The sequence below is a fragment of the Acanthochromis polyacanthus genome, chromosome 21, assembly GCF_021347895.1.
Source record: "Acanthochromis polyacanthus isolate Apoly-LR-REF ecotype Palm Island chromosome 21, KAUST_Apoly_ChrSc, whole genome shotgun sequence".
NCBI lineage: Eukaryota > Metazoa > Chordata > Actinopteri > Pomacentridae > Acanthochromis > Acanthochromis polyacanthus.
This window is the reverse complement of record NC_067133.1, coordinates 23314332-23333907: the sequence shown is the minus strand read 5'-3', so window position 1 is coordinate 23333907 and position 19576 is coordinate 23314332. Positions and strand designations below refer to the sequence as shown.

Sequence of the window (19576 nt, the reverse complement as noted above, 5' to 3'; positions counted from 1 at the left end):
GGTTTTCAGTAGATTATTTTATTATCAGAATGAAACTATAGTTTTGCCAACTGTTCTCTACAACATGCTGTTCATTCATGTTTAGTGGATCAACAGAACACTGCTACTGATTAACATCTATTCTCCAAGTAAAATGAAGTAGTTTATGTTTGTTATATAAAATAATTATCTAGTTGTGTGCAGTATGGACTGTATGCTCTTTTTTTAGCAGGTCCTGTTCATTGCTAATGACTAGTGTCATAAACATCTATTGAAATAATTATTTTTCTCTTTCAGAAGAAATAGTGTTACTAAAGGGCTTACCATCATGGACACACTTTACCACAGAGGTGAGGATAGTTACTTTTTTATTACTATTTAAAGTACAAGAGAACAATTGTGAAGCTCATTTAATAAGAGTGCCGTTTCTTTTCCTTTTTTTCTATAGCCTACAATATAATGCATTAGAATTGAATAAAATAGAATAAACACTGTTGTCCAGCTTAGGCCGGAAAACTCTTTGGTCTCACCCAGAAGAACAGAAACATTACTGTAAAATAAACCAAAACAAAATGTCAGTCATCACACTTTGTACCATCAGTGTATGCATTAACAAACTCTTGTATATCTTTTTCTTACTGTTACAATGTCTTTTCTTTCCAGCCATTGTCTGGCTCATTGGGGACAACTATGGCAGGCGTGGAGCTGAAAAAGCTACAGAGACCATTAGAAACCAACATTGAAGTTGATGTATCTACATCCACTGGTTCAGGTGGAGTGGTCCTATACAGAGGAGCCTTCTCTTCTTCATCCCAATGAAGAAAAGCAGCCCTGGATGTCCCCCTCATCCAATGCAGCAGGAAGGACCGAGGGATATCTGAAGCATCAGTGATGGAGAAAATGCTCCACTTACAACTGCAGCCAGACTTGAGTGATACAGATGGATGGCTGGGGCCAATCCCATAAAAACTGCCAAGGCTCACAGGTTAATGAACAGTGTTATGGCTACATATGTTTGTAACACTTGCAATGAAAATATGCTACAGTTAAGAGGGCTAGGCTATAGAAAGGTTCGACTCTGGGAGCTGTGTGAGATTAATGAATACAAGACACAAGTGATGGTACCGGTAATGTATTAAATATAACCAACAGAAAATACTTGAATGTATCAAGCCAAAACGATGATCAAAATACAAAACAGAAAATCAGAATTAGAAAATCAAGCATTCACCTGTCGTTCAGTTAAATCACAATAAAGCAGCTTCACTTTAAATGTAAAGTGACGATGTGCTTTGTTCAATATCAATCCAATGACAGTTCATGATTCAGGTTCCACTGTTGCCAATGAGGTGTTCAAAGTAATTAATCATAAAACAATTCCAGACAAGGTGAAACAAATCCAAACAAGTCCTACCACACCATCGAGGAAAGGATGAAGCTGTGAGGCTGGAGGCCTGCCAATAAGTGGGGTGGGCGAAGGGTGAAACTTGTCAGGCTGTTTTCCAGTTTGTTCCAGGGTAGCTCACCATCAGTTCAAATCAGCCATCAAAGCCTAACCTGTTCAGCAGGCAGGCTTCATCATTATCATCAGTTGTAACAATTTTTTAGTTTGCTCACCAATGTTCAGCACAATGCTGGTTCAGGTGGGAGGCATTCATAAATCCGAGAGCATGGTTCCAGTGCTGTAGGCCTGTTAGCATTAGCATGATACTAAACAGGAATTTTAACTCACTTTCCTTGATGGTGTGACTTCCAGGACTCCAGGCTGTGAAAAGTGAATGGTTGTCCAGATCCAAGTGGTGTGGGGTGATCCTGTTGTTCAAGTGACTGCATGAAGCAGATGTGCTTCAAACAAAGAAATAGGGGTGGATTCCAGGTAGGAGAGAGAGACAAGCACTGAATCTTGACAGAAGAAGGTTGAGCCAGCTTAGGTAAGCTTGAATTGCTTTATTTTTGTTTTTATGTTGGGGGTCGTTGAGTGCTTAGCACTGGAGTTTCAGTTTCTCTCTGCAACAACAGGTGAGGGCAGCTGACGCGGGTCACACCCTCTGTTGATTGCCCAAGTGAAACCAGACAGGAGCAGGATTTCACTATAAGCCTAGCTTATAAGAGAGCAAAATCTGTAACTTCAGTAAACAAGCACTGAATCTTGACAGAAGAAGGTTGAGCCAGCTTAGGTAAGCTTGAATTGCTTTATTTTTGTTTTTGTGTTGGGGTCGTTGAGTGCTTAGCACTGGAGTTTCAGTTTCTCTCTGCAACAACAGGTGAGGGCAGCTGACACGGGTCACACCCTCTGTTGATTGCCCAAGTGAAACCAGACAGTGGCGGTTCAGCCGGGCGCATTCCAGTGAAGTTGGAAACAGCTGTGACTCTGTCAGGTACTTAACGGTACAGACTAAGCTTCAGCTTCAGCGAAAGCGTCAGCCCACATAGTGCGAAGATCACATAGGGTTAAGACCTGCGAGTCTACCTGCGCAAGTCCACCGAGCCAGGACACCGAACACCGGCCACCGCTAACGTCTGTCTGTCATAGTCTAACGCACAATGTGTCTCACACGCATCCCAGTCATTGTCGGCAACCGGAAAAGACGCGTAGTCCTCCGCAAACGCAATCCACACAACCTGTCCGCTCTCTCTGAAAGTGGTCCCAGCCCACACTCAGTTACCTTTGGTCTTTGGAACTGTCAGTCCACAGTTAATAAGACAGAATTCATCAGTTCACTGATGAAACTCTCAGACATTCAGGTCCTAGCCCTGACTGAGACATGGATCCGCCCAGAAAACTCAGCTACACCAGCTGCACTTTCTGTGTCCGCTACGCTAAACCACACCCCCCGCTCTACTGGACAAGGAGGCAGTGCTGGCTTGCTCATTCCAGACAACTGGTCTTTCTCTGCACTGTGCCCGTCGAACAACAACACAACATTTGAATATCATGCTTTGAAGGTCACTACTCCCATCAAAGCATATATTCTGGTTGTGTACCGCCCACCAGGGGGTAATCTGGATGGCTTTGTCTCTGAAATGGACATGTTACTCTCTGACATCCCTGATGATGGCACACCACTGATTGTCATGGGAGACATGAACATTCACATTGACAGACCTCAGGCTCATGACTTTTTGGCACTCATCTCCTCTTTTGCACTTGTACTGGCTCTGTCTCCTCCCACCCACAAAGCTGGTAAAATCCTTGACTTGGTGCTGACTCGTAACTGCTCCACAGCAGAGGTGACAGTTACTCCACTACACCTGTCAGACCATTTCTTGGTAAAATTTGCGGCTGCCTTTCCGCAATTGCAGTCACCAACACAGATGGTCTCCTTCCGCAGAAACCTGAAGTCCCTCACAGCAACTCAGCTGTCTGAGGAGGTGAGCTCTGTCATGCCTGACCTCTCACACTTCCCCTCCCTTCCTGTTAATGAGGCTACTGAAACACTCTGTTCCTCTCTGGCATCCTCTTTGGACAAACTCTGCCCCCTGGTGTCCAAACCAGCCAAGGAAAAACAACTAAGTCCATTTCTCTCTGAAGTTCTGAGAGAACAAAGAGCTGGACTCAGGGCAGCAGAAAGAAAGTGGCATAAATCCCAAAAACCCGCTGATTTGTCCTCATACAAACAGAAACTTGCTTCCTTTACCTCCTGCTTACAGTCCGCAAAGAAAACTTTTTATCAGAACAAGATCTGTGCGGCTTCTGATTCCAGAAAACTGTTTGTGGTGTTCAACTCCTTGCTTTCTCCTCCAGCTGCTCAGCCGTCCACTGAGCTGACTCCAGACATGTTTGCCTCCTATTTCACTGAGAAGGTGGCTGCAATCAGCAACCAGTTCTCTGAGCCTGACCAGTCCAGTCAGCTCAAACCCACTACTGCTCCTTCACTCTGCTCTTTTGGTCCTCTGAGCGAGGATGAGGTCTCCAGGCTTCTTCTGAGCTCAAAACCTACAACTTGTCCTCTTGATCCAATACCCACTAGCATCCTGCAGACCATCTTGCCCACAATCAAACCTGCAGTCACGCACATTGTCAACTCCTCCCTGGAAACTGGCATTTTTCCTGCTACTTTTAAACAAGCCCGCGTCACCCCACTGCTCAAAAAGCCTCATCTCAACCCAGCCCAGGTTGAAAACTACAGACCAGTCTCACTTCTACCATTCCTGTCAAAAATACTGGAGCGCTCAGTATTTAACCAAGTCTCTGAACATCTGCGGAACAACAACCAACTTGACCCTTTTCAGTCAGGCTTCAGGTGCGACCACTCCACTGAGACTGCACTCCTATCAGTCACAGAATCTCTGCATCTGGCGAGAGCTGCTGGTCAGTCCTCTGTCCTACTGCTGCTGGACTTGTCTGCTGCCTTAGACACCGTGAACCATCAAATCCTCCTCTCCACACTCTCTGAGCTCAGCATCTCAGGTTCTGTCCTGTTGTGGTTCAAGTCCTACCTCACAGGCAGATCCTTCAGAGTAACATGGCGAGGGGAGGTGTCAAGGTCACACGACCTATCAACTGGGGTCCCTCAGGGGTCAGTGCTTGGTTCCTTACTCTTCTCTCTGTACACCACCTCACTTGGTGCAGTGATCCGCTCCCATGGCTTCTCCTACCACTGTTATGCTGACGACACTCAGCTTTTCCTCTCTTTTCCACCTGACGACACAACAGTTTCAGCTCGGATATCAGCATGTCTGGCTGATATCTCCACATGGATGAAGGAACGGCACCTTCAGCTGAATCTGCCTAAGACTGAACTGATGGTCTTTCCAGCTTGTCCATCTGTTCAGCCTCAGATCAGTGTCCAACTTCACTCGAGCCTACTTGTGCCCACAAACTCAGCCAGAAACCTGGGTGTCATGATTGATGACCAGCTGACCTTTAAGGTTCACGTGGCCTCAGTTTCTCGATCTTGTCATTATGCCCTCTACAACATCAGGAAGATCAGACCCTTCCTGATCCAACAGGCCACACAACTTCTGGTTCAGGCTCTTGTGATGTCACGCATTGACTACTGCAACTCTCTTCTGGCAGGTCTCCCTGCATGTACAGTCAAACCTCTACAGATGATCCAGAATGCAGCAGCACGTCTGGTCTTCAACCAGCCCAAAAGAGCTCATGTCACTCCCCTGTTCATCTCCCTTCACTGACTTCCAGTTGCAGCCAGAATCAAATTCAAAACTGTCCTCCTGGCTTACAAAACATTCACAAGAACGGCCCCAGCCTACCTGGATTCTCTGATCCAGGTCTACTCCCCTTCACGCCCACTTCGCTCTGCATGTGAGAGACGCCTGGTGCTTCCAGCCCAGCACGGCTCGATATCTCTAGCCAGACTCTTTTCCTCTGTTGTTCCCAAATGGTGGAACAATCTACCAAACTCTGTGCGTTCTGCTGAGTCCCTTTCTATTTTTAAGAGACAACTGAAGACTCAATTGTTCAGAGAACACCTGGGCACTTAATCTGACTCCACCTTAGGGGTAGAATAAGTCAGGTGGTCCAAAACCCAGCACTTATTTAGCGCTGACAAAGTATCAAAAAAAAGGGGGGGGTTGCCAATCCTTCTGCAACTTGATGGCAACACCTTTGACCAATCACACTTGAAGCACTTTTTACACTTACTACAGGTTTTTCCTTTTGTCTGAATTCTTGCTTGTGTTGTACGTCGCTTTGGACAAAAGCGTCTGCTAAATGAAATTGTAGAATTGTAGAATTGTAGTTGTTAACAAAAATACAAAAGTCTATCCATGCCTATTTTCACTGCAAATGTAGGCTCCTGGGCCGGGGACTCTGTCAGTTGACATGGGCTCTGCAGTCTCTGGGTGAGGCGGTGTCAACCCCCTTGGGAACTGAGGCGGAGATGGGTGAGGCGACGCTCGGCGGCGGGACCACCGAGGTCTGGGCACTGGGGAGCGGTGAGGTCTGGGGTTTCCTGGAACCTCGCTTCCTTCTGACTCTCGGGAAGGTGGCTCGTCGAAGTACTGGGGTTCAGGTTCAAACGGTGAACTGACCTGGCTGGGGTGAAAACTGTCTCGTCCTCAGGCTCTATCCAATAAAAAAAGAGCAGAGATCGCTGGAGGAAATAGTGATTGGGGGGACTGTGAGTTCCTGCATCAGAGAGCTTGCTTTCCAGAGCTGGGCTTACACGCGAGTTGAGTCCCCCAGTAAGGAGATTTGCCAGTTTCATCATCCATGGGGTCAGGGGAGACAGAGTATGAGGGGTTATTTGGTGGTGGCTTAGGCTGAATATTGGCTGGTTGGGGGTTAGCAGAATTTGGGGATGCAGATCCATGGTTACTGGTCAACTGAAATCTCATGACTCCTGTCCCAATAACACACGGAGGGGTTACAGAATTAGCAGATGAACTAGCAGGTGGCTGGCTAAGCAATGACCTAGCAGGAGGGTAACTAACTGATGGACTAGCAGGTAGACTGGCAGGCTGAGTGCAGGAAGGATCTGTAACTGTGATTGGAAGGGTCACGTAAGGCAAAGGGGTGTTCAGGAACTCTAACACGTAGTAGGGCAGGTGGTTCATTCGCCAGGGCATCTGAGAGGCTGCCCTACGACCCAAAGACACAATTTCATCCTTGTATTCTTGAACCTGAGCCTTGATTCAGTCACTCCACAACTCAAGTAAGAGGTCAAAATACTTCTAGTATTCCTCACAAGTAAAGAAAATGTGTCTAGGCGGTTGGGTGAAGGGACAGAGCCAGTCTGTGGGCCTGCTGGTGTCAGGACGGATTCTTGGAATTGTTAATGAGGAATCACTCAGAAGCAAATGAAGACTCAAAACTCAAGAATATTCGTTTAAGAATATTTAGTCAAGCATTGGATAATTAGAAATGCATGCATGCAGATTCTCATTTGATCTAGCTGATGGCAGTTGGCCATCTAAGACAATTTTTCTGCATGCAGCTGTTCACAAAGAGAGAATGGCTGTCTAAGGCTAATACAGAGGTTTTAAACTGAGAATGTGCAGCTATTCTATTGGTCCACAGCTGAGGAAGTTCTGTCAGATGTCTTCAGTCTGCATCCAGTCCGAGTCGTCTTCATCCTGTAGTGAGAGTACTTTGTATATGTGTGTGTGTGTCAGCCTGAGGTGTGGCTTCCTGTAACCTTTGTACAGACTTAAGGGCTCAGTTTTCTGCAGACAAAGGTCATCAGCTTCTGCTCCATTTGTGCTGAGTTTGAGTTTTATTCAATTTTAGTTTATTCAATTTATATTTTAAATGGATACAACAATATCAATAATTATTCATATAAGGCAGATTAATTTAATTTTATTCCTTATTTTTAATTTAGGATCCTCATAGGTTAATATAAGATTTCTACACCTGTTCATTTTCTTTTAAGTGTTTCTCATAAACATTATATTTTTAATCTTAATTCTCTAAGGTTGTTTACGGTCTAATACTTTTAACCTTTATTCATGTTTGAGCATTGGCCTTTGTATGAACCTTCTGTCCTTTGATTGTCCTCTGTGTGTACGTGGCAAGTGCAGCACATCTCCTAAACCACAAAGCCCCCCCCCCCACTTCTCTCAAGATGTTGCATTGGCTTAACGGAAACCTAACCTTCAGCTGCGAACCGTTGCTCCATATCTATTCTTATCTCTCGCTGACAGAGGCAAGACGCGTTAGGTGTTTTTCTCCCAAACTTCAAGACAAAAGGAGCATTGCAAGCATTTCTCTTAAGCTGACTCTTATATGAAAGGTCAAAGTTTTAAACAATGCATTCATAAGCACACTAGTAATACATTTAATTATGTGATTAATATAAGTTGCAAGCACACTAATATAAGATTGATTATATGATATGATTAAATGAGTTATAACTAATGATAGTAATTAAAATGTGATAGGGTAGAAAATGAATATTCCCCACACTGGGTTCAATTTTGGTCGGACCATGCTGTTACGACTGGTGGCGGGAGAATCCAAACGCAGACTCACATAAACTGGCAGACACGTAGATAATTGAAAGGGACTTATTTAACCAAAATAACCAACCAATACATAAACAGGGGGACAAAACTAAACCAACCTACAAAACTCTACAAGCAGAACTCGAAGAAATACAAAACGCTAGACTATCAAACTGAAGCAACAACTAAGCCGAAGGGAGGTACTCACAACAAGGGGAAAACTGACAACCGAGGGGAAACGGGCTGGGAAAGTCCAAGAACCGATGACAGGAGCAAAACAGAGTCCAGGAGGGGGGAGAGCAGAAGAATCCAGAGGTGGCAGGTTTGGTGGGGAAACAGTTTCTATAGTCTGACAGTGACTGAGCAGGGTTTAGATAGAGAGGAGAGCTTGTGGACAGGTGAGCGGAGTTTACTAATTACTGCAGCTGACAGTCATTGAGGTAATCATCAAGCAGAGTGCAAGTAGAGCAGGAGGGCGAGTGGCAGGGAGAGAGAGAGAGACATGAGGGAGCAACCCAGTCTCACAAGGATTCGTGAAACTGTCACGTAAATTAATCTATGGTTTCGTGCGCACCAACACAATTTTCTCATGTTTTTCGTGTTGCTCACAACGAAATTCAAACCAATGTTTTTCGTGTTGCTCACAACGAAATTCACACCAATGTATTTCAAGCAGAGGACTTTTCGTGCCACTCAGAACGTATTTCAAACTAATGGGTATATTATATTTTTAATGTAAAAGTGTTGCGAATCCAACGCTATATTTTGCATTACATCGTCCCATATTTATAATGTAATGCAGGGGTCGGCAATTAGATGTGGCTTCGGGCCAAAATTTGTGTAAACATCATTCGGCCATTTGACCGAAGGGCCGGTGCGCTGATATTTATTAAATAATTTTGTATAGTGGGTATCCGATGCCCATATAGCTCAGCAAGTTAAGCAGGCAACTCATGTACAGGAGCTGGTCTCCGATGTGGGTTCGATTCCGGTCCACTGTATTGTAATATTAGGGAAATTTTTCATACACAAATGCAGATTTCTAAAATGTAAACCTATTTTTAATATGTTTCATAAAGAAATGTCTCTATTCTTCTCATCACTGAAACATATGAAAAAACAGACTGCTGTAAAACTTTTTAACATGATTGAAGATATCAAACTCATGGACAACCCCTAACCCATTGGACATTCATGCGGACAGACTCCTGTTTCAATTAAAAAATAAAAATAAAAAAAAAACGTGCAGCACTTCAGCACCTTTCTTCTTCGGTGGTGTCTGTGTAGGTGTAAATCAATGGGGTGGTGAACATAGTAATATTCATAGCGGGAATAATAGATAATAATAATAATAGGTAATAGAATATTCTGAAATTAAGCTCGACTGTAGACAGGTATTTTGCAAACACTGTAAACACACACACTAATATATGTTAGAGAAGCAGATAATAGCAGTAAAGTCAATTATTTTTATAATTTGAAGTGACAATATATTATTACGCTATATATACATATATAAACAAAATACTGACTAATGAACACATATTTCTATATAAAAGAAAAAAAATATATAATATCATTTTCTGACATATCTTTTTTAATATGTGATTTATATAATAATTTTCTCTGATATATAACTTTTATTTATTATATTTATATGTGAATGATGTTGATACTCCATCTATGATTAATATCACTCCTATCTATTGTTATATATATATATATATATATATATATATATATATATATATATATATATATATTGTTTTTATATAAAACAATAGAAAGAAGTGATATAAATCATAGATGGAGTATCAGCATCATTCACACACACACACACACACACACACATATATATATATATATATATATATATATATACCCTAATCCTGCAGCAAAAATAAAGGCGTCACATTATAAATATGGGACGATGTAATGCAAAATATAGCGTTGGATTCACAACGTTTTTACATTAAAAATATAATATACCCATTCATTTGAAATACGTTCTGAGTGGCACGAAAAGTCCTCCGCTTGAAATACATTGGTGTGAATTTCGTTGTGAGCGACATTAAATTCCAGTACTGTTTAGATTTCAGGATGTGAACCCAAGGTGAGAGTGTGCAGAGACAGGTCAAGGTTTAAACTGATTTATTTACAATAAATAAACAGAACGAGCCTGGGGGGAGTAATTTAACAAAACATATTTTAAGAGAAGAAGGACTAACTATGCATCTAACTAACCAAACTATTAAATAAACAGCAAGTCAGGACATAAAAATGAGAAGACGGGAATTAAACTAAACTACACTCACTAGCGGATAAAGGAGGTGGTGTCCGACAAACAGCTGGGCAGAACTGAGCAGGCAGGAGGGTCTGCTGTGCTGCAGCTGCTCAGTGTTACCATTGATTAGATGAGCGAATAGTTACAGCCGATGCAGAGAGCGGCACAGGCAAGAGAGAGAGAGAGCTGAGGGGATAGAGAGAGGGAGGGAGAGAAAAGGAGTAGCAGAAAAAGAGGGAGAGCAAAGAAAGAGGGAGAGAGGAAGGGAAGAGGTCGTCAGGTGGGGGGGAAATGAAGGGGCCCTGACAGCGAGGCAGCATCGACCCCCTGGGAACAGGTGAGGCAGCCTTCAGCCCCTCAAAAACAGAAGAGGTGGCTTCAAGGCCCTCAAGAACAGAAGAGAAGCTCACGGGCAATTCAGGGACAGAAGACGTGGCTTCAAGCCCTTCAAGGACAGGGGAGGAGACCTTAAGCATCTCAGGAACAGGAAAGCCCCTCAAAGACAGATGAGGCAGCCTTGAGCACCTGAAGAACAGAAGTGGTGGCTTTCCACTCCTCAGGAACAGAAGAGGCAGCTATGGACCCCTCGCGGACCAAAGATTCGGTTTGGAGCACCTCGAGACCAGAAGAGGTGGCGTTGAGTGCTTCAAGAGCAGAGGACACAGCATTGGATCCCTCAAGGAAAGAAGTAGGGGTGGCGTCAAGCCACTTCAAACAAGCAGCGGCGGCGGCGACCTGCTTGGAGCAAGTGGCGGCGGTAGCGTCAACCCACTCGGAACAAGCGACGGTGGCGGTGGCCCACTCGGAACCAGCAGCAGTGGCGTCGACCCACTCGGAAGTTACAGCGACGGCGTCAACCCGCTCAAGAGTGGCCAGGATACGGGGCTGGTACAGGGAGACCCCCTATGGAGTTTTTAGATGGAGCCTCAGATGGAGCCATGCAGAGGAGTGACAAAGTCAAGGTCAAGATCAAGAGGTCCGGTGGCTTCTGGAGCCATACCTTCAATGGGAGGGCTTTCCCACTGGTGACTCCACAGAATACTGGGGGGGGGGCAGGGTCTGGTGGGTTGCAGAGTGGGGTTTCTGCGCAGGCTAGCTCAGGAGCAGGCAGAGACCCAAAGGGCTAACTGAGGAACTAACAGGCTGATTGGCAGGTGGGTGGCTGGTTGGATGCTTTGATGACTGGGGAGGTGACACACAGGTCAAGGAAGGGTTTAAAAACTTAAAAACTAACTCAGGCAGAAGGCGAATGAGCCCGCGACGAATAAACCTCCTTTTGTGGAGGGTCTGTTGCCCCCTTCCACAACCCATAAAAGCTGGTGAGACGATTCAGAAGCTCATTATATTCCCTGGTCAAAACGGGGTCTACAGGGAAACCGAACACCGGGCAGACAGAATTGCCACCCCTGTTTGGCTACAGCCCATAGAAATTGTCGGGGGGCTGACACAGGCTCAGAGCCAGACTGTACACTTGGCTGGGTACCGCTAATTCTTCCAGGGATGGAGCGGAGCCAGAGGTGGGTCAGACTCACTGCAGGGTGGCCCAGGGCGGCGAGTGTGTTGCTGATGCAGGGCAGTCAGGTGGCAGAGGCTTGGGGAAGGCAGACAAGAGACAGCTTGGGGACAGCAGGGTGATGGGGTATCAATGTCTTATGATCTGATGGAGAGTGGAGGGATGAAGTGGGCTTTCATGGCACTGGTGAGCCAATCCCTGCTGCTGTCTTTAATCTCTACAGTAATCAGGCACACTGCATGCAGGACTGGGATGACAGGAGAGATGGAGAATGACAGAGATGGAAAGGAGAGGGAAAGTGGTAGAGAGTTAAAAAGGCTTAGTGGGGGCCGAGGATGGTTTGGGAGTCCTAACATGCTCAATTGTGTAAAGGCAGCTTTTATTCCTTTACTCAGAACTTTACTATAGAGTGGACAAGCTGCTGTACCAAGCTCTGTAAGCTACATCCCTCCAAAAGTATTGGAATAGTGAGGCCAGTTCCTTCATATTTTCTGTAGACTGAAAGCATTTAGGTTTGACATCAAAGATGAATATGAGACAAGAGATCAACGTTTCAGCTTTTATTTCCAGGTATTTACATCTGGATTTGATACACAACTTAGAAGATAGTATTATTATAGTATATATTGAATCAGAAAGACTTAAAATAGATTAACGTGAATAAGACTTAATATTTAGTTGCAGATCCTTTGCTTGCAAGAAGTGTATCAAGCCTGTGACTCACTGACATCACCAAACTTTTGCATTCCTTTAGCCCCTTTCAGTTGTTGTGTGTGTGTGTGTGTGTGTGTGTGTGTGTGTGTGTGTGTGTGTGTGTGTGTGTGATTATTTAGTTCTCTTTTGTGTCTTTTTGTCTTTTGGCCCCTTCACACCACAAAAGACCTTGTAACTGTAAGTAGGCAACACTCCAAAGATTTATCCAAATGGTAGTTAAAGTTTTATACAGAGGTGTGTTACTGATAGTTCTCTTCCCATTCACATTTTGGGTGGAATATAGAGTGTGACATTTAGCCTACACTGAAGTATTGCACATTCTCATCCTTTTTAACAGAGCATGGCTGGACAGCAGCAGGATGGTCCCTCAACTTCCACTGCACAGACTGACACAGTGAGATGGATGTTCAGGAAACACCAGACGTTCATTCTGTGGAATTCGTGTGCAACTGTATAATTTAATGTCCTCTATGTATTCCCAGTTATCAATAAAACAGATTTACAAACTGCATTTGCTGAGAAAAATCAAAAAAACAGATTAGGAGGGCAGATCTGGAAATTGAAATACTGGAGCACAAGTTAGAGGTGGGTGATGGTCCCAGGTGAATTATGTTAACTATTGGAACATTAACTGAACAATCTATTTTATTTGTGGGAAATAAAGAAGACCAAATGAAATGTGTATCATGTCTTTATTTGCTGTGGTGGTGATGATGGTGACTTAAACTCTAAAGGGATTATTGCACACGGTGTCTCTGACTGCTCTGCTGTCCTGGATAGCTGCAGGTGGATGGGGTCATCATCTGGGTCTTCAGTTTGTAGGGCAGGGTGTTGCTCTCCTCTAATAGTGGTAATATTATGAAGAACAACACATGCCACAGTAATATCACAGGCCCTCTCAGAGGTCACCCTGAGGAGACGTAGGCACTGGAAACGGGCTTTCAGCTGGCCTATGGTCATCTCCACCCGGGCCCTGGTTCTGCAGTGAGTCCGGTTGAAGTTCTGTTGGGGGCCTGGTTCAGGGTCAGGGTATGAGGTCATCAGCCTGGGTTGTCATGGTAACCCCTGTCACCCAGCAGAAGGCCATCAAACTCTCCTGTAATGTATAATGGATACATCAGAGTATATTAAAGGAGAGAGACAAGAGAATTCTGTTGTGAAAATCTTTAGGCTGCTGACCACGCTGCAGTCTGTTGCTCAGGTTAGACTCTCCACAAATCCTGGAGTCATGAACAGACCCAGTTCACGTGGCCTCCACATTAGAAATGATGTATGCAGCATCACATATGATCTGGACAGTGCAGAGAATGTCAGATGTTGAACTATGATGCAGTCTTTAACATTTAGAAACAGTAGTCAGTCTACCTGTAGCCTACCTGTACATTTATGCTGTGAATGGAATTCCTGTTCATTCTGTGAGGGAGCTGTGATGGGGATGTGTGTGCATCTATGCAGCCAATCACACTGGGAAATCCTAAAATAAATTAAAATGACTAATCCCAGTCTGAGGTTGCAGCACAATGTCATTAACAGAATATGATTTAAAATGAATTTAACAGATCTCTACATCATTCACCTGCAATCCTGTGGAACTCCTCCTTGATGCTCTGACAAGTTTGTGTCCAGGAAAACCACAATGATGGTAAAAGTCGTTTCAGGGCCAGGAACACTTTTCTGAATGTCCTCCTCCATACAGTTGCCTTACTCTGCATCTCCGACGTTATATAAAAACTTACATTTGCAAAGAACCACAGCGCAACACACAATATCTGCTGGATTTGAGAGCATGACTGCGGTTGGTAATGTAAATGTAAGAACGGATTAGGTTGTTTATGTAGATTATGGACTTGAAACGATTATGAAACGGTACCGCTCAAACAGATACTTGTCCGGAAATGCGAGAACATTTATGCGCGGTCTGATAACAATCTACCGATGAATATTTAATTATCTGTGCAGTAATGCTGATCCTTTATCCACTGGATCGTTAATAACAGCTGTTCTACGCCAAAACTCGCTCGCTTACTGACTGAATGAATGAGGAAATGAAACAGTGTGTGTGGCTGAAAGAGGGTGGAGATGGAAAGAAACTCGAGGTTTTCTCAGATAAACCTGCTGGCGACCAGATTCAAGTCATAGAGTCTGTTACTGCGGTAACTGACCAAGAGTTTAAGTTACCCCTCTTTGTGAAACAGGCTCGAGTTACCCCTCTGTCTCAGGGTTAAGTTACCTCGCTTCGTGAAACGGAAAACTCTGAGTTTCCCTCATTTCAGGGTTAAGAAACTCAGAGTTTTCAATAAACCTGCTTCGTGAAACAGGCCCCTGGTCCAGGAAGTTATTTTCCCTTGTTGGAAAACTAACATTTTTAAAGAATCTTGGCAGTAGTGACTTCAGGTTGGCATGATTAAAGTCTCCTGCCGCAATCATAACACAGTCTGGGTGCACAGATAGCTGCTGGTTTATGGAATGTTGTAGCGTTTCCATAGCAACCTTAGCATTAGCTTGCAGCAGCACATAAACTGCAGCTACGATGACCGATGTGAGTTCTCTTGGTAAATAAAAAGGTCTACACTGTACCATCAGATACTCTGTGTCTGGACAGCAGTGAATAGTGAATGTCTTTAACTGTGGAGTTCGTGCACCAGTTGTTGTTCACATAAACACACAGTCCTCCACCGCATCTCTTACCGGACTCCATTGTTCTGTCCGCTCTGAAGTTAGCGTGGCCTGCTAGCTCGATCGCGGCATCCGGGGTGAGAGAGTCCAGCCGAGTCTCTGTTATTACCATCACACAGTAGTCCAAGCAGCGTGAGGTAATCCGCAGTCGTAGCTCATCCATTTTGTTGAGTGACCGGAAGTTGGGGCGAAAAAAAACTTGGAATGGCCGGTTTGTGGGGGTTAGCTTTTAGCATAGCCCTTAGCTTTAGCTAATGGTCAATGTCCAATCTTGTATCCAATTGAGATGCTGTGGAAAGACTTGAAAGGGGCAGTTCATGCTGGAAAACCATCTAATATGTCCCAGACATTTCACTGCAGTTGTTACTGCCAAGTGTGACCTAATCAGTAATTAGGTTTAAGGGGGCAATTACTTTTCCACAAGGGTGATATAGGCAGGGACGGCTGGTATAAATGGGCTAACAGGGCTAAGCCCTCCCAGGCCAACACAAAAAAGATGAGAAAATTATTTTTTAAATAACTTACAACAGATTGTTTTAAGTTTAGGTGAAAACAAAGGTAGCAACCGCACCAATCAGTCAAAAGAAAAACATAGAATAGATCTAAATGGCCTTATATTTTTACAGCCCCAGCAGATACAGTCTGCTTTCATTCATTTCGTTCTTCTAAGTGATTGACAGGTGTCATGTCCCGCCCCCGTGATTTAATGATCATTTGGGCTAACTTCACTCAGCCCACAGGGCACTGATTTTGGACCAATAGCAGCGAGTTAACACAGCGGTGGCTTTCATTCATTTCGTCCTTGTAAGTGATTGACAGGTGTCATGTCCCGCCCCCGTGATTTACTGATCATTTGGGCTAACTTCAGTCAGCCCACAGGCCTTGACTTGACCAATAGCAGCGAGTTGACGCAGTGGTGCTGCTATTTGTGCGAGAGTTGGGAAGGAGGGAGAAAAGGTTAAGCTATGGCGAGCGTTAGCATTGAACGAGGTGGATTATTTGCTTTCGTGTCCATTTTCCTCAATGTCTTTGGAGGAAAAGCTGGAAGTTAAGAGACTGGGATCACATCGGCCATCGATGTGAGCTTCTTTTCAAATAAGGTAGGCCCATGTTGACCTGTTAAAGGACTGCGCGACACCTTGTTTTTGCTGAGGTCATCTGTTGTACTGAAGGTCTGTTTTGCACTACATGTTGCAAAGACAATTGTAAAAGACAGTTGCAGCAGGCTATCTGTGGGCAGTCGTTGCAGTTGGAACACGTTTTGTAGTGGTGTGTGTGTTTGTGAGTGAGAGAGTGAGTGAGAGAGAGTGTTGATGGAGAGCACTAAAAAAGTATAGTGTACCTGTAATTGATGTAACTGTCTGTATCATAGGTGATGTTGCTTTTGCAGCTGTGTTAACCATTTAATCGGTATTATGCATTTGTTAGCACACCCAACAAATTTCACCACCCCAAATGAGACTTATTATGTCAAACTATTTGTTTGTGAATGCGAATTCTGAGAGTCCAGTAAGTCATACCATTTGTCTTCTTTTTGTTTGGTCTCAGAAACACCCCATAAGGCAGGATCTGGAGTAGAAGGGGACGGGGTCCCAGCTCAGGAGGAGGGGGGCAATGACGATAGTGGAACTGAGTTTGTTAGTAAGACGGTAATTCACTCAGTGATCCTCGAGAAATCCCCTGACCATGCCCCTCTGAAAGGCCCCCACCTAGGTAAAGGTGAGTCTACAGGTGTGTAGACAAATCACTGGTCTGAAGCTGTACTTTTAAATGAATTAGTCTGTTGTTTTTTACTGGGGATGTAATGCCTAAAATACTTCAGTCTCTTAACACTCTGGCTGGCAAAGGTTTACTGATTGATCATATATCACTGCAGTCAAGGAAAGTTTACTGTAACTTTAAAATCGACTTTTCATTCTTAACTAATGAAATATTCTGACTTGAAACCTATTTCAGTACTTGTACTTGACTTGTTTCTTCAGTGTCAGCAGTATGCCAGATGAAAATTTCAACTACATGCATTTACATACAAGTATAAAAGTGTAAAACAGAAAAGTATCACAGTTTACTGTTTGCTTTCAGTGGTGCATCCAGCACCTCAGAGTGGCTCCTCGTCTGTGTCCTGTATGAAGACCAAGTCACTGAAAACAAAGGAAATCTCCAACAGCAGTCCAAACAGCTCAAGCAACCTCCTAAAACCACCAATTACACTTAAAGATTCCCTCCATTCTCTGCTGCAAGCCTCCCTGCCTGCTGCCCTGTCTGTGGATCCAGCTCCAGTGCTTGGCCCCAGCTCAGTACCAACCCTGCTCCAAGTTTCGCCTATGGCATCCACACAGCAGGAACACACAGCCACAGGTGATGGGAAACCACAGTGGTTGACTTCCTGAGATGATATGTTAATTTCTGAAACTGTCATTTAACATTGACAATTTAGGTTATTTAATCAAATGGTCAAAATGAAACTGTTGAGTGTCGCATCATCATTCCTTTATGAATGAGTGTAATGTCTGGACACTAAGTGATCCTCCAAACAAATAGAAATAGTACTGTAAGGTATCAGCTCAGAGTTTATTTCAGAAAAGCAAAATCCCACTATAGTCATCTGGGGGCTTCTGTAAAAAGATGGATGTAATCAGAAAAGACACATTAAAGGACTTTAACTTGGTCAACTCATCTTGTCCTTCAAACCGATCTTATTTGTTCTGACTGTAAATGACAAGCCTCGGTATACAGTACATGTACATATTTTTGGACATTGAACAGTTAAACTATAGTAAGTTTGTCCATTTTAATATGGATCTATGCTATACATTTAGACAGCCGTGTCTCATCTAAAGTAATAGTCTAGATTGCTGACAGTAGCACATCAAGCACTAACATCAAGTCGAAAAAAATGCATAAGGCCACATACAGGTACTTTACCAAGTAAAGAACATTTCATTTCATTTATCATTTTGGTAATACCAAAAGCAAGACACCTGGAGAAGCAAGGGCAGCAAAGTGGAGGGCCCAGAAGAAGAAGAGCACTATGCGATTGATGCCAGACTCTGACAGTCTGTATCAGCACCTGCTTCGGGCAAACTATCTAGCATATTTGCAGAAGCTTTACCAGCTGCACAGACACCCTTCACCGATAGGACATGGATGGCATCTGGTCAACAGGTTTTGTCTACCTGTACGATCGACAGAACCCCCACTTCCATTGTCCATGCCAAAACCGCCCAAGCCGAACACAGACGTCACAGCCCGGTCTCACGGGGATTCGTGAAACTGTCACATCAGTTTTTGTTTCGGTTTCGTGCGCACCAACACGATGTCGTCATGTTTTTCGTGCCGCTCACCACGAGCGAAACCCGCTGTGGTAATCACATCTGAAAGTGGTTTATACTGGCGGATTCATGACGATCTAAGCTGTCCATCGGCGTTTGCGGCCGCCGCCGCCGCCGCCGCTTCGACCGCCGGACATTCTTTAAATTCCTATGCAAATTCGGCGGATTCATGAGGATTTAAGCTGTCCATCGGCGTTTGCGGCTGCCACCGCAGCAGCCATTGCAGCCGCCAGACATCCGGTTGCAGCAGCGGCCGCGGCCGCAAACGCCGATGGACAGCTTAAATCGTCATGAATCCGCCGGTATAAACCACTTTCAGATGTGATCCGGCCGCTGTTGTGGCCGGATGTCCGGCGGCCGCAATGGCGGCGGCGGCGGCGGCCGCAAACGCCGATGGACAGCTTAGATCGTCATGAATCCGCCGAATTTGCATAGGAATTTAAAGAATGTGCGGCGGCCGAAGCGGCGGCCGCAAACGCCGATGGACAGCTCAGATCGTCATGAATCCGCCGGTATAAACCACTTTCAGATGTGATTACCACAGCGGGTTTCGCTCGTGGTGAGCGGCACGAAAAACATGACAACATCGTGTTGGTGCGCACGAAACCGAAACAAAAACTGACGTGACAGTTTCACGAATCCCCATGAGACCGTGTTGGACGTCAACAGTGATGAGAGCGGCGATGAAGCACAGAGTGACTCTGCTAGTGCGAGTTCATGCAGTGACTACACTGATGGTGACTCATGCAGTCTTAGTGACTCCAGTAGTGATAGTGATGTCGCAGACTATTGAAGTTGGACTTAAGTAAAAGAAAATGGTGTGGTGATGAAGTGAAGTAAGGTTGGACTTTTAAGTAAACTGTACCAGTCAAGATGTGGAAAAAAAATCTTGTTGGCGATATCAAATTTGTAGTGTAATCCAAGATGGCGGCCGGTGGCCATTTCAAAATTGATGTTGATCTGGACAGTAATGGCCACTACGGATTCATATCAGGGTGAGAATAGCAAGAAATGACACCTCACAGGTCATTTTAGCTTATTTGGAGCCAGATATGATGAATTTCATTGCATTTGAAAATAGCAGCCGGCAGGCATCTTGGATTTCTTGGTTATGTAATCAGTTTAACAGACTACAATTGCAGCCCGGTCTCACGGGGATTCGTGAAACTG

The 19576-nt window shown here is 44.4% G+C and overlaps 2 protein-coding genes across 7 annotated transcripts in view; both read left to right on the top strand.

The window, feature by feature from the left end:
* The window catches only part of nbr1b (NBR1 autophagy cargo receptor b), a 609335-nt gene that overhangs the window by 265558 nt on the left and 324201 nt on the right, over positions 1-19576 (top strand). For all 6 annotated transcript variants that reach the window (XR_007938740.1, XR_007938739.1, XM_051941286.1 and 3 more), the window contains 2 exons: positions 16623-16805; positions 17157-17432. Coding sequence is in view for 4 of the 6 variants with exons in the window: in XM_051941286.1 (XP_051797246.1) it covers positions 16623-16805; positions 17157-17432 (459 nt within the window). In the remaining 2 variants the exon portion in view is untranslated. The remainder of the gene's footprint in view (positions 1-16622; positions 16806-17156; positions 17433-19576) is intronic.
* LOC127531607 (general transcription factor II-I repeat domain-containing protein 2) overlaps positions 1-19576 on the top strand; it is a 308653-nt gene that overhangs the window by 232430 nt on the left and 56647 nt on the right. The window lies entirely within an intron of this gene.